General features: G+C 36.3%; 1 protein-coding gene across 1 annotated transcript in view; it reads right to left on the reverse strand.

Annotated features, from left to right (window-relative positions):
• The window catches only part of MORC1 (MORC family CW-type zinc finger 1), a gene marked incomplete at both ends in the record, with an annotated part of 136,048 nt that overhangs the window by 12,744 nt on the left and 108,894 nt on the right, over window positions 1-14,410 (reverse strand). The window contains 4 exons of the mRNA XM_084232652.1: window positions 1,103-1,190; window positions 5,298-5,444; window positions 9,208-9,274; window positions 11,366-11,435. Coding sequence (XP_084088778.1) covers window positions 1,103-1,190; window positions 5,298-5,444; window positions 9,208-9,274; window positions 11,366-11,435 — 372 coding nt within the window. The remainder of the gene's footprint in view (window positions 1-1,102; window positions 1,191-5,297; window positions 5,445-9,207; window positions 9,275-11,365; window positions 11,436-14,410) is intronic.

The raw sequence follows: 14,410 nt of genomic DNA on the forward strand, positions 1-14,410 counted from the left end.
TCTTAAAAAAAAAAAAGACTTTAAAAATTAAAAAAAATAAAATAAAAAAGGAGTTGCTAGCAAAAAGAGGATGGGGGGAAGAAAACAAAGGAGGGTAAAGTGTGTTGTCATGGAAACCACACAACAAAAGTGCTTCAGGCAAGAAAGAGCGATCAGAAGGTTGATGGTATCCAAGCACCAGGGGAGATGAGTGACCACTGCATTTGTCAGCACAGTGGCTGCTGGTGGTCACACAAGACAGTCCCAGGAAGCAGTGGAGTTGGAAGCCCAATGGGAGAGGATTAGGTGGGAAGCAGAAATCGTGGAAATAATGTAGATAAAAAAATTAAGGATTTCACCCAGGATGAAATTATAGCATATGACAATGCTGTCAATTTGTTATCTGCAGTTCTTCTCACTGCTAGCCTTTCCATCCTTTCCATAAGCAGCACTAAGAATGAAGGTGAAGAAGGAGGCCTCTCATCCTTTATACTTCCCAGGCTCTGCTCTTTCATGCTGAGAGCAACAATGGGGGTCTCACGTCTGCAGATCTAACTTAGTTGAGCTACAGCCTGCAGGTGACTTAGTAGCTTGGGGACTCCTGTTGTTGGCTGTGTGAGACTCACCCGAAGTGCCCTAGGTAGCTAATCAGTTTCCCTTCTAATCATCCATGGGTCCTATCTGTGAGAGGTGATTTGGTATTTACCAAATTGTATTTACAATTTTCTTCATCTTTCCAGTGATGTCTTTTAGTGACTCTAGTAAGACAAGAGCCCTGGGCACCTAACATGGTGTCAGTCCTCACCCTAGCTAAGAAAGTGTATTGAAGGCATAGAAACTCTATCTTTGGTGTAAGGAAGGGAAGTGAGGGACTATGTTCCATTTCTTTTGTTCTCTGCAAATGACTCGTCTGTCTGTAAATCTCCCCAAAGTTTATTTAAACCTTTAGCCACACTTTTAAATGCATCTTTAATTCTGAGCCATTCATTTGGGATAATGACCCCTGTCTTCATTAACTTAAACCACTGGAGGTCTTCTCACTGCTTATACTACATTTTTCTCCACTGACAATTAAATTCAGGTTATTTTCTCATTCTCCCAGAATTCAAAAAAGTCAGCTTACCTCAGGACTTGCTGTAAGTTTCTCCCCAGATGTGTAGTCAAATTCTGGTGGTAGTTCATACTCAGGGAAGAAGTACAGAAGAATCTCCCTAGGAATATAAGCAGAGCAGAGCTGGTAACCTACTGGGAAAAGAGATGCCACATTCACCTCTCAAAACTAGCCCTGTCTCGTAGGTATAAATATTTTGGAAAACATGAATGTTAATATCTGAAAAATAATCTGTTTTTACCATTGACATCAAAGAGTTCTTCAAAGCATAGACTGGGGGGGAGAGTGGTGGCAACAAACAGACAACAGAAGGAATCCTCCTGCTGACGGAACTGTTATATGACTTGACTGCATTGATGCTAACATCCTAATTGTGATACTGATCTGTAAATTTGCAAGACATTTCCATTGGGAGAAGCTGGGTAAAAGGAGCTCTCACTCTACTATTTCTTACAACTTCATGTCAATCTCTTCAAACTTATTTCTGGTAGCTTTAGAATTTAAGATAACACAAAATATATTTGTGCTTTTACAGAGTTAAAATATATGAAGTAAAATTAATCTCTACATGCCTCAATTTTCTCATCTATAAAATGGGGAAAATAAAAATATCTATTTTTAGGGTTGTCATAAGGTTTATGAGTTAAAATATGTGAAGTCCTTCAACAAGTACCTGCCACCACATAGTAAGAGTACAATACAAATATTATTATCACTACTACTATTATTATTATTGGACACAATTGAGATCTGATACCACTCCAACAAATACAACCATCTGATGAGACTGATGAGTGTGGATCTCGATTTAGCTTATTTAGCTCTAATGTAAAATAACTTAGTAGCTCCCCATTATTTGAGAATATATTTAACATCCAGCAATACTATTCACTGCTTTGAAACACTAATCCCTTTCAATTGAAAGTATTCCTTGAATATCTACTAACATATATCAAACACAGTACAGAAAATCCAATATATTTCCATAAAATACTGCATTTAGGGATTAAATATATTAATACACACAAAATAAAAAAAATATAAAACAGAAAACTGAACATAACAAATGATGAAAACAGACAATGAATGCTACAAATATTTATTAATTTATTTTATTAACATGAATTAAGCAGAGGTAGGCTGATTTTTCTTTGACAGTGTGGGAAAGGATAAGGATGATGTGAGGAGAGATTCCACATACTCTACATGTCTTGAGCTACTCTGCCAGCAAGGCAAATCTGGTGAAATACAAAACTGTGACTGTATAGAACATGAGGCCTCCACATTGACATGCAGTTAGCCATAATGTTGTGCCTTGAGGAATTAAAATCTAGTTAACATGAGGGAACATGTGGGCTAGTATAGAAGAGTGCAGCACAGGGAAAAATTATAACAAAGAAGACAAGAAATCTGTTTATATGGATGACATGTGAGAAAATGCATTACATGCTGCTAAGGCCTAAGAAAAAAATTGGTAAATGAGGTGCTTGTTTTGTTCAGCTGTGTGCTCTGCTTGATCCTGTTTCCACTGAATATCTTTTAACAAAAAAAAAAAAATCACAAAAATATTAAAGCTGGTACAGATAAGAGCTGATGTCTGATTGATTAATACATTTGTTTTTCAGAGTGCTCAGTTGATAATAGTACGATGATTTCAAGCACTAAGCACTAAGATTTTACATGTTTTTTAGGGGGACAGTTTCTGGGAAATTTTAATTTTCAATTGATGTCAAATTATAAAAGTAGATGAACTTTAATGTCTTAATACATTCTATCAGATTGTCCCCTTTGAGCACATGACTCATTAAAATTAATAGCAGTGATACACTTAAGATGCAGAACAAAAATTAGCCAAGAAAAAAAGTAATGAAAATAATGGTTCACAGTGGTGCATCCAAATTCTGCAACATACCCATACAGCTCTCTGCAGGTGTCACAATATGGAGAGGGGGAAAGTGTGTATATGTGTGCATAAGTATACATATGTGTGAGCATGTGTATATATTCTTGGATATTCTTACCTTTATATTTAATGGTAGTTAACAGTATAAATTTTAAGGAACTTAAACTAAGTAAAGGAAGTTAATCACATAGTAAGAGTATAATACAAATTAAACTAAGTTAAAGAAGTTAAACTAAGTTCCTTAAACTAAGTAACTCAGACTAACTAAGCACTGTCCATAGCAGCTATGTAACTGAAATTAAGCTTCTGTTCCTTATCCCATTAAAATTAAAAAATTAAAAATGATACTAATCTTATAGGGAGCTAGTAACTACAAAGCCATTGAGTGAATCCCTAAAAAAAAGCAGCAATGGTTCAAAAATGACAGTTATTACAATCAAAAGGGCTGGTTCACTTGAAACAAAATCCCAATCACAGGACAAACTGGTCATTGTACAATTTCAGTGATATTCACATATTCATTTAGATATATACAGGCGCATGCATATGTATCTCACTGTAGGCGACCAAATCTTAGTGATGAATTGCCATAAATGAATTTTAAAACTAGTATGTAACAAACCAGGAATCAAATTTATAGCTACACAAGTTTAATGATGAATAAGTAATAAGACAAGAAACTGATGGGAGAATCCTTTTCTTAAGGGATTATTCCATGTAGCATGAGACTGATATCCATCTACATCATTGGACAAGAGACTGTTTTCAACTTTTATTATCTGCAGAACACTGAGATCTAGCCTGCTTTTGTTCTATTCCAGGTGAATGTGAGTTTGCTAACCCACGCTCTATAGCAAATTTGGTGATTAAAACTTAGTGTTCAGAAAAGCAGGACTGTGCCTTCATTTCACAGTCAACAACTTGTGTCTGGATCCCTTGTATCATTAGTGAGGTGTGTCCTGATGCAAAGGGCAAGAGGATACATCCACATATAATCAAGAATGTTTCCTCCTTCCTCCTGGAGCAGGGTGAGTAGAGTCAAGTGTTGTTCTGAAAAGATAGTAGTTTGGACCTTCAGCACATGTAAACTTAGCTCCACAGCCCTGCTGGCTGGCACAAAATTTCTATTAAGCCTACAGCAGCTGAAGAATTGAGTCCATGACTTATAAAACAGCATTCTCCACTGACACACAGAACCACAGCTGGACCTGAGTAACTCCCTATATATACCCCATCTCACTTTTCCCTGTTGCAACCTGCTTCTACTCTTTGCCAACTCTCTTCTTCAAGAAGGTTTTATTACTCACTGCCCAGAAAGTCAATTCTCCAAAAGAAAGTACTATTCCAGTTAGGACATGTATGTTTTTGTTGGTCTAGAGACTTTATCTCATAGAGGTCCCTTATAGCCTGTGAACCCCAAACAAATCAATCATCTGTATTAATTAGTGGTGTTACTGCTCCTGCTCCCACCCTATGCTGCCTCTTTGTAGGTGCTCTTCCGTATGCCAACTTCTTTGGCTTGATCACACAGCCCCTCCTATCATTGGTCTCTGCACAAACCAAATCTTGTGCCTTCCCTCCTCCATTCTCCTTTGAGGACTAAAATCTAGACATCTGAATTCCTCAGTACCTAGAAATGTTATCACAATACACTGAACAAAAAAGTAAAATTCCCTCAACAAGTTCACTAGGACTATTAAAAAGAGACATTTTAGAAAGCCAAACAAAAAGCATGACAGTTTTTGTGAGAAAAAAAATGAAAACATAAGAAACATGGTAAACTCAACAGTAGTTCTTCATCACATCTGAGGAGGAAGACTACATCCGCCATATTTCTGGTCTTGGCAGCCACAGGCAGTTAGTAACTGAAATTCTGTTTCAAGGAACATTTAACATATGGTATACCTAAATCAGTGTAGTTAGGAGAGCATTCTCAAGAATACTACCAGCGGGCCTCATTGGTGGCGCAGTGGTTGAGCGCTGGGCTGCGAAGCTGCCCGCAGCCTCTGCAGTGCGGCCGCCAGGTGAGGGTCCCACATGGCACGCAGAACTCTCCAGCCGCCCGCTGCTCCCCTCAGCAGTGTACTTCGTCCGTCTGCCTGCTCTGCTCTGCTCCCCGCTCTGGCTCTGGTGAATTCTCTCACCCTTCTGTGCTTCTGACTATACCCAGTGCTTGTATAAATAAATAAATCTTTAAAATAAAAAAAAAAGAATACTACCAGCACTCAATAGGGGGAAAATTTCAAAAGTTGTCACTGCTTAGATTTTTCAACAAAGCATACAGAAATATGATAGTATCTTTACCTTAGAATAGACATCAGTTTTTTCACAGTTTCCTTGACAGATGTGCTTTGTGAAGACTCTGTCAGTGAAGAAGAAACTTCACAACTACCATTCACAGAAACTCTGACTTTGTTTCCAGAACTTGTATTTAAATCTTCTGTCAGCACACTAGGTAAAAACAAGCAGAAGTTTATAGTTTCAAAATAGGAATTGCATTAGACAGTAATATATTCAGAAACATTAAGATGTAATGAATGAAAGGACATAAACATAAGCTGAAATTTTTCATTTATGTAGTTACATAAAATCAATTCTTAGTTAAGAGAATTACTGTTTTTTCCGACGAATCTTGTTTCAAGCTTTTGGAGTAGTCATAATTAAATAGAATTGGTGGTAGTTTATTTTGAACAATAGTAGCCTTATACAATTTATCTCTTACTTGCTGAAAGAGGCTTTTAAATTAAGTTCTGTTTTAGCCTGGAAGGAGGTATATACAGAAGTAAAACAAAAAGGAGACCAGGTCAGTGGAAAGAAACATTTAGTCAAGATCAGAAGGAAGAAAGGAAGTGTGGGAAGAAGAATGATCCAGAGCTAGAAACAGGCCTGCTGGAAAAACACAAGGGAAGAGTAAGGAGAAACCGGGATGGGGGGTGGTTGGGAGGGGGAATAGGAGGGGGGCGGAATGGGGAGGAAACTAGGCTTTTTTCTAAGCAGAGTGGGCACTACTACTGGAGAATTTCTTGCAAGACAGTTTGGTTATCTGATAAGTGTTTTAAAGGGAAAGCTGTCTACAACATGGAAAGCAGCTCACAGCGAGGATGCATAAAATAGTGTAATGTGTTAGCGATCCAAAGCTCCCAGTATCTGGAAACAAAAAGTACAAGGGGACTGAGGGACAAGCAATATGGGAGATGAAACTGGGTACTGGGCAGGTAGGGGTCAGATCATGCAAGGTTTTATTGCATGAAGAAATTTTTGTAATCTCTTTATGCTACCACCCACAAATTAAAATCACAAGTCTATAGAGTTTTGCATATTTATACAGTATGGGCCTTTTAAAAATTGGACAACAGTTTCTATCAAATGGAATGAGTTGTTACTCTAAACATTTCTTTGATATTAATTTTACTAACTTCAGCTGATATTGTATTTGAGATTAAGAACATTATAACTAATACTTAGATGTCTATTAAAATATACAATACCTGAATGCCTACTAATTGTAACCTTTTCTATGTTGAGATTTTATTACGTAGGTTCTTTTTTTTTTGTCTTTTACCACTTTAAGGATGCTGGAAAATCATATTTATGTTGGGGCGGAGGGTAAAATGCACTACAACTGAACACTGAGGAGTCCTCTCGTTATGCTGAAGAAAAGAGTCCTCTCGTTTCTTCTACTGCCAAATAATGATAGTGCCCACCTCAAAAACCTGTGCTGAAGGTTAAACAATATGTACAAAGAATTTAGCTCAATACCAACTATTAGTAAGTGCTCAGTAAATGGCGCCTAATTATTGCTGTTATTATCACCTTTATTGTCATTACCATTAGAAGGAATTTGACAACTCTTCCATTCAAACTGTTTTAATTGGATTATAATTTTAACTTTGGTATTGAAGTTATTAGTTAAAGATGATTATAAAAACCCACATCCAACCTCATAAACACCTAAAACTAATATATGAAATAACACACAAATACACATACTCATACATAGAAACAAAAACACACAAAACACAAATATGTTTCAGTTTTTGGATGGTCTTTAATTATCGAATCAAAATTTAATAACTCTAGGTTAAAGTATCATGCATGAAATGGCCTAGCAACAGCACATAATTTATTCAATCAACAAATATAGAGTCCCAATCCTGAGCTAGGTGCTATTGTGGACCCTGGGGATGCAACAGTGAGCAAGAAAGCCCTTGCACTTGTGGAGTGAGTTAGCATCTAGTGGAAATAAGGAAAATAAGCAAATTAGAATGTAAAATGTTACAAGAAATTGATGATTGAACAAGATATACCTTAAAAGAGTAATTAGTGCTCTGAAAAAAATAAAACATGATATGATTGATAGCATGCCTCTTCAGAAATGGAACAGGCTATTTTAAGAGGCAATGATCAGGGAAGACCTTTCAAAGACTTAGAGTAAGAAAGAAGATATGGCCCCTATTCTTTTTTTTTAAATAAATTTTATTTTTATATTCCACATACAATTGCAACCCCCTTATTTTGACCCCAATCCCTCCCCTCCCCACCCCCCACCCCCCATAGAGTGTCTCTGGTTCATAGTTGTTTGTTGATTTTGATTTTCACTTTCTTATAGTTATTCATTTTCCTGGTCCCTTATTTAAGTTTTCTAGATTCCTGCTATAAGTGAGACCATCCGATATTTTTCTTTTTCTTTCTGGCTTATTTTGCTGAGCATGATTCCTTCCAGTGCCATCCACGTTGCTGCAAATTGCATGTGCTTATCTGTTTTGAATGCTGAGTAATATTTCATGGTGTATACGTACCACATCTTCTTGATCCAGTCATCTATTTTTGGGCATTTGGGTTGTTTCCAAAGCTTAGCTATTGTAAACAGTGCTGCTATAAACATAGGGGTGCAGGTGCTCTTTGGAATTGATGTTTCTGTGTCCTTTGGGTGTGGAGAAAAAGGAACTCTCCTGCACTATTGGTGGGAGTGCAAACTGGTCCAACCACTATGGAGAGCTGTGTGGAGATTCCCAGCAATTCCACTCCTAGGTATTTACCCAAAGGACACAGAAATATGGCCCCTATTCTTAATAAAGGTTATGCTCAAAGGGAAGACATAACCATGCAGGCAATTCCACTTGACTATGAGCCCTATTCACTACTGTATGTTAGAACCTAGTTGCATTTAACATTATTGAGGCTAATGAATTATGATGCAATCTGATCACTGCACAGTGGTTCTGTGAATACCTGAATTTGCCTGACGGAGTCAGGGGGCCCCCAGAGGAGAGAACATTTGAACTGAGACTTGAGTTAAAAGACAATATACTATTGTACAAGTTACAGCAGGCATTTGAGCAAAGGAAGTGGTGTGGACAAAGAGGTGTAAGTATGTGATAAAATAGAACTATAAGAATTTTCAAACTCTGGGAAGCAAAGTGGGGAATAAGGAAAAAGACAGGATGAAAGAGGACTGATGTCAAGCTAAGAAGTTTGTAACTTACCTTTATGAAAGCTATGACTATGAAAAACTGCTGAGTAAAAGTGTGAAGTGATGCAATTTGTGTGTCAGAGTGACTACTCTGTCAACAAATGCAGGAAAATAAAAGCTTCGGTCTATTTTTCTTGCAATTAATTCAATATGCTCCTATGCAAAGAACACAGAATTCACATTCAGAGACACTGGGTCTCGATGCCTGCAAAGCAGCTTAGATATGACTGTAGTCGAGTGAGGATAAAAGTTTGCTTCTTTAAAAACATTCTTTTCATTCTATTGGGTATCCAAAATATTCATATGATTCTATTTTAAAGTGACAAAAGTCATGTCAAGAATTCTAGTGTGCAATGATTAGTAAAATTACATATATGTATGACAATAAGATTATCAACTGCAGAAAAAAGTAGATTCATGATTTCATAATCATGGTAATATGTGACATTTTCATCTCTTTGACTATATTACAGTTATTTGAATTAGTCACTTGCTGTGAGTTAAGCCTGTTCTGTTTTATTATGCCCAAAAACTCATAAAAGAAAGTGAAAAGACTTGAGGAAAAGGTAAGAAACCGAATGTATTATAGTGTTCTTGTCTGCTTGGTAAAATTTAGCTCCAATATTAATTGCCTTTGCTTGTTGCTACTATTTTCTTCCTTCTTGTATTTAAACATTGATAATTACTTTTCAACAGTATAATTGCATTCATTTGAAATCTGTATAATTGCAATACACTCACCTTTCCCAGTTAGGTAGTGAAGAGTTTCTCTTTATTTCTGCAGTATCACTGCACAGCTCCTGTTTTTCTTCAAAAAAACACAGACAAAATGAAGACAACCACATTGTGATGGTCACACAATAAAGTGAACTGAAAAAAATGTTAGCAGTTCATTAGCTACTTGTACAATTCAATATCCTTTTGTAAACTTGAGGTGATATGTTTTTAGGGCAATTTATTATAACCCTTTAGTAAAATGTGTGCAGTAATCTAAGTACCTCTACAACTTCTTGGAATTTTTTTTAACAATGCTTATTGTCTGCTATTGGTGGGCATGAGATGACTGATGAGACCATTATGACCGCCTCTCACCAGGCTCATTCCAGACAAATAGCTGTCTTTCCTCTAATATCTTCTTCCATGTTAGGTTCAGAAGCAAAGATCCTGACAGATCCCAATCAGAAATGTGTCTCTGGTAGAGAGTCAAACTTTAACACAAGGTTAGTCCTAGCATTATCTAGTCGGTCTTCTCACTCATGGAACCTCAGAACTGGAGGTTGAGAGAGGCTAGTGATTTGTCTACAGTGAAAAGAACTGTTTTGATTCCCCACGGATTGGTTTGAAGAATTTCTTAACAGTATAACCAATAAGTCAATGTGTCCTTTATCTATCTCCCTGCTCATGTCTAGAAGGAGTAAAGTCATGTCAATGCAAGCAGGCACATTCTTTGTGGGAACTGTCCAAATACCTTGTTCTACCAAGGAAACGAGTTTAGGGTTGCCAACAAGTTTAGGGTCATTGGAGGCCAAGAGGAATGGTACAGGAACAAGGAAGATTTTAGATGGTGAATAATGGCTTGACTCTTTTCAGAAAATAAAAAAGGGAATAGAAGAAAAACAATTTCTAAGCACATTGCAGGTACTATTGGTTTTACTCACTAAGTTGCATATAAAGCGAAAATTTTTTAACCCAAGAGCCAATTAACCAATAATTACAGTCATTTGAAAATATTTCACAATTCAGACCTTATAAATGCTGGATGAATATTTGACATTAAATATAACTGCTAGATTCAAAACTGTATTAACTTTTTTTTTTATTAGACTTTGGAAATCTAACAGGTGCATACTTGAAGGCAGGTTAATAGTTTGAAACTTCTGTAAAATATTGGCTTTAAAATTAAGAGACTTAGAAAAGAAATCTTGATTGTGGAATTGCAAATTATCCTAATTAAGGTGAAAAAGAAAAAGCGTGGTTTCTTTGGGACCTTACTAATGGGTTTAAATATAAAGATGTGAATGAATAATTGATTAAGTTACCTAAGCTAAGCAACAAAATATAAAGAAAGGGAGAGCTTACCACCAAAAGTGAATATAAGATGATGGCTGGATCTATGCATTCAGGAATGTAAAGGGTGAAGCCAAAATGGGCTGAGACTTGCTAAGGAAGCTAAGATAGGCTTTAAAATTTATTTCAGAACAAGAAGATGGCAATGAAAGACTTACTGCTTAGGTCTAGAAGTATAATATTAAAAGAGAGAATGGTATAATAGTAATATAAAATGTAACAAAAGAATTACAGTATAATGAGTGACACTAAGAATTTTCTAAGACTGGTTTGCTTCTAGCTTCTTTTGCAAAGGAAATTCTTTTGATTGAATATTGTAAGATGGCAACTTTATAAAATATTAAATATTTTAAAAGTTCAAGTCTCTTACCTGAGACAATGTGTTTCTTGAAGGAAATAATGTGTTCGTTGGAATACTTAGTGATCAGAGGAATCATGAAAAGTGGAAAAGGACTAAATGATTGAAAATAGGGGCATGTCATCATAATTTTCAAAATAGAGCCTGAAAGTTATAGGTGTAATAGCAATTCTTGGCAAAATTCTAAATGACATTCCATGTGGGGGTGACATTTGTGCACTGTCACTGAATTTTAGGCAGCGTTGGGTGGCACTCCCACAGGCTGGAATGCCTGTCTCTCTGCCCCTTGAAAACACACGAGGTGGACAACTCACTCTCTACCAACCTCTCCACACACTTCTGAAACAACAAATGAAAATTTAAGTCTAAACTGCTGCCAAACTTCTGATCTATATCCAACAGAGATATGCCACAAAAGTCATTGAAAATGACTCAAAGGTTATAACCAATCTATGCAAAATGAATTCTTCTTACCTTTTTTCATAAGAGAAACTTCCTTTTCTTCTTGTTTCAATGAAACATCAGTGTCACTTTCATCTAAAGCCTGAAAAACAAATTCCATATAAAACTGTATAAAACCTTAGGGCATATTATTGGTTGCAAAAAATGACATTGAACAGCAGAGCCCAAGTCCAAGAAGAGAGGCCATCACATTGCCAGGAGCATAGTTTTGTGCATGATCTGAAGGTAGGCAATTGTGAGTGTTGCAGAAAATTATATTAGTATGCACCTCAAAAATAACTGCAGTACAATTGCCATATTTACTTCTATAATGTTTTACAGAGATTTTTACATTTCTGCCAGTATTTGTATAGTTATTTAAAAAAAAACCTACAAGGATGTAACAATGCTTCCAACAAATAAGTTATTTGATTCAGCAGAAACAACCATGGAGCCTGCTCTGGCTACTCAGAGTAGAGAGAGAATACGAACTCGGCAGCAGTGAAATGAAAACTTTGGGGCCTGAGGCCCCAAAGTATGATGGGGATGAGGAGCTAACCTGGAATGTTAAGGAATGAAACATCTTGTCTTCTGATAGAAGCCTGGAAAATCTGCCCTAAAGACCCACTAATGTCTTGAATGCGGGAGGGTTAGTATCACCTGAGAGTGAAAGGGTGATGTGATGGGGGATGGGGGAGCTCAGGTGGGAGATTGAACAGCAAAGTGGGTTGGGAGATTTGGGGGTGCAGTGCACCATTCAGAAGTCAGATTCCCCATTACTCTGAAACTCATAGAAGCAAGTGGACATTTGGGGACTCTATAGAAAGGGGGAAAGGGGAAGGAGGAAGAGGGAGAGGGATGCCCTTAAGGAAAGCAGATCTAGAAGTTACCCAATGTATTTGGTAATCTGTGAGAAGGTGGGGAGACAAGTAGAAAACAGAGAGGATGGGGCTAAGGTCAAAGCTCTTGGCTGTTCCTGAAGGGCACCAGAACACAACTGCATTCCCCACTTCTATACCTCGTAGAAGGCACTGAGCTGTCAGTTTTTTGGAGATTATCCATTGTGTATAGATCTTTCACGTCCCATGCCCTCCCTAAAGTGCTAAACAAACATCGATGGACTGGCTACCAACCCTCTTTTCCTGCCCTTCCAGAAAATAGGCAGATTATTTTCTAGGGCATCCTGGGAACCACACTCTGTCAGGAAGCAGGTTAAATGGGCACACGTGTAGCCTAGCAACGAAAGAACTGTGAGGCTATCCATCACTGTTGTGTTCTACTTTACTGAAATTAAGAGAAAGAAAAGAAAAGAAATAAAACTGAAACTCAGTCATTTTGATCCATTTCACAATATTTTTGTACTTATACTATAAATTAATTCATGTTCCTGTTAGTAATTAAAATGGAATATTTTTAAAAGTTCATTTTGCAAAATAATTTAAAATTTTTTATTTTCTTTATTTCTATTGTAACATAAAATCTAGTTTTCTTCTGATATATAAATGGAAAATGTACAATATTGGTCTCTAACATTGGACTAAATATTTTTTTTGACAGTGTATAAGCAGCAGAAACTACTTTTCAGAGCAGCTAATAGCAAGCATGAGATAAGGTTATGAGGGGACCTATTTATGCTTTTGGCTATATCCACTCTCCACTCTGTTACAATCCATGATGATACTGCTCAGGATGTGTTTGTTTTCTTTGCTAGTTCTACCTTATGATGACAATCAGACAAGCTGGAAGTATCCAATTTTAACAAAAATAAAGTACTCCCAGAAGGGAACTTTACTTGGTGGTGGTAGTAACACACCACCATGAAATTATTTTTGCATTTTATTATTTAGTTTTCTGCTCTGAGATCTGTCTTGTTAGGGCTGTTTCCATAAGGATCAGATATGTCCCCTTACCCCCCAAAAATGTTACATGTACAAAGGTTTACCATCTGTTGCAGGAGACATTTCTTTTTCTTTCCCTTTTCTGTATTTACTAGATGGAAGCATAGAAATTTATAAAAGATTTGAGATAAACAATTCACAGCCTACAGTGACTGTGTTCAAATACCGTAGTATAACATTGAATTCATAAGATGTCCCCTTCTACTATAATGGTACTTGCAGTTTTGAAGGTCTGAATTTTTTCAAGCTGAGACAAGAAGACAAGCAGTTGTCTTTTCAATGACACTATTTGTATATTTTGATACTGCTTACAAAGCTCTTTCACATACATTGCTTCATTTCATTATAGAAATGTTCTTCAGTCACTTAAGTTTAACTGTGCTTCTAACTATGCAGTTTGGGGATATCTCTTTCTTACGATTTTACCTCAATCATGAAACAGATAACACCTCCCACACAGTAAATGAGATTATACTTAAGTCTTAACATAGGGTTTAAGATGCCTTAATTAAAATTATGTTAACAATGAGCAGAAGAGATTTATCAGTTCTCCAAGGGATGCCATGGATCAGTATAATACCACATACTCAATTTTGTGAAGTATCTATTTAAGAGGATAAATAAATCATAAATCATAAATAAGTTAGAGAGAGGAAAAAAGAACACGCCAGAGAGGGCTATGTAACACTTACCTAACTCAACTTTTGTTCAGGACACTTAAGAACTGGATGCTATCACTTTATCCGGTTTCTTTCCTTCTATTTCTCTGCTTCCGGCTCCACTCTAAACATTTACTATTATTACCAAGGGCTCATAAAGGCTATTAGATCCGTAAATGCCTTCCTGCCAAATTTAAAGGTTTTCACTCTTCGTCACATTATGTTCTGAGCCCCCTTTTCTCCACTAATTTATTGAATAAAAACAAGTTTCCAGAATGGGGTCACATATTGTTATGGTGAAGACTTATAAAGTTCTACTTTAATGGACTTATTTTCCAGTAATGGAGCAAGATATATTTATAGTGAACATTTAACATAATAGTGAATGCATATTTATTATATATGTAAATATATATTCAATGAATATTTTAATATATTCAGATACATAGAATATCTAAATAATTAGATCAAGATACTTACATATCTGCATATATTTATTTCATATTTAGCTATCTAATATA

Source organism: Talpa europaea (assembly GCF_964194135.1).
Source record: "Talpa europaea genome assembly, chromosome: 4".
Classification (NCBI taxonomy): Eukaryota; Metazoa; Chordata; class Mammalia; order Eulipotyphla; family Talpidae; genus Talpa; species Talpa europaea.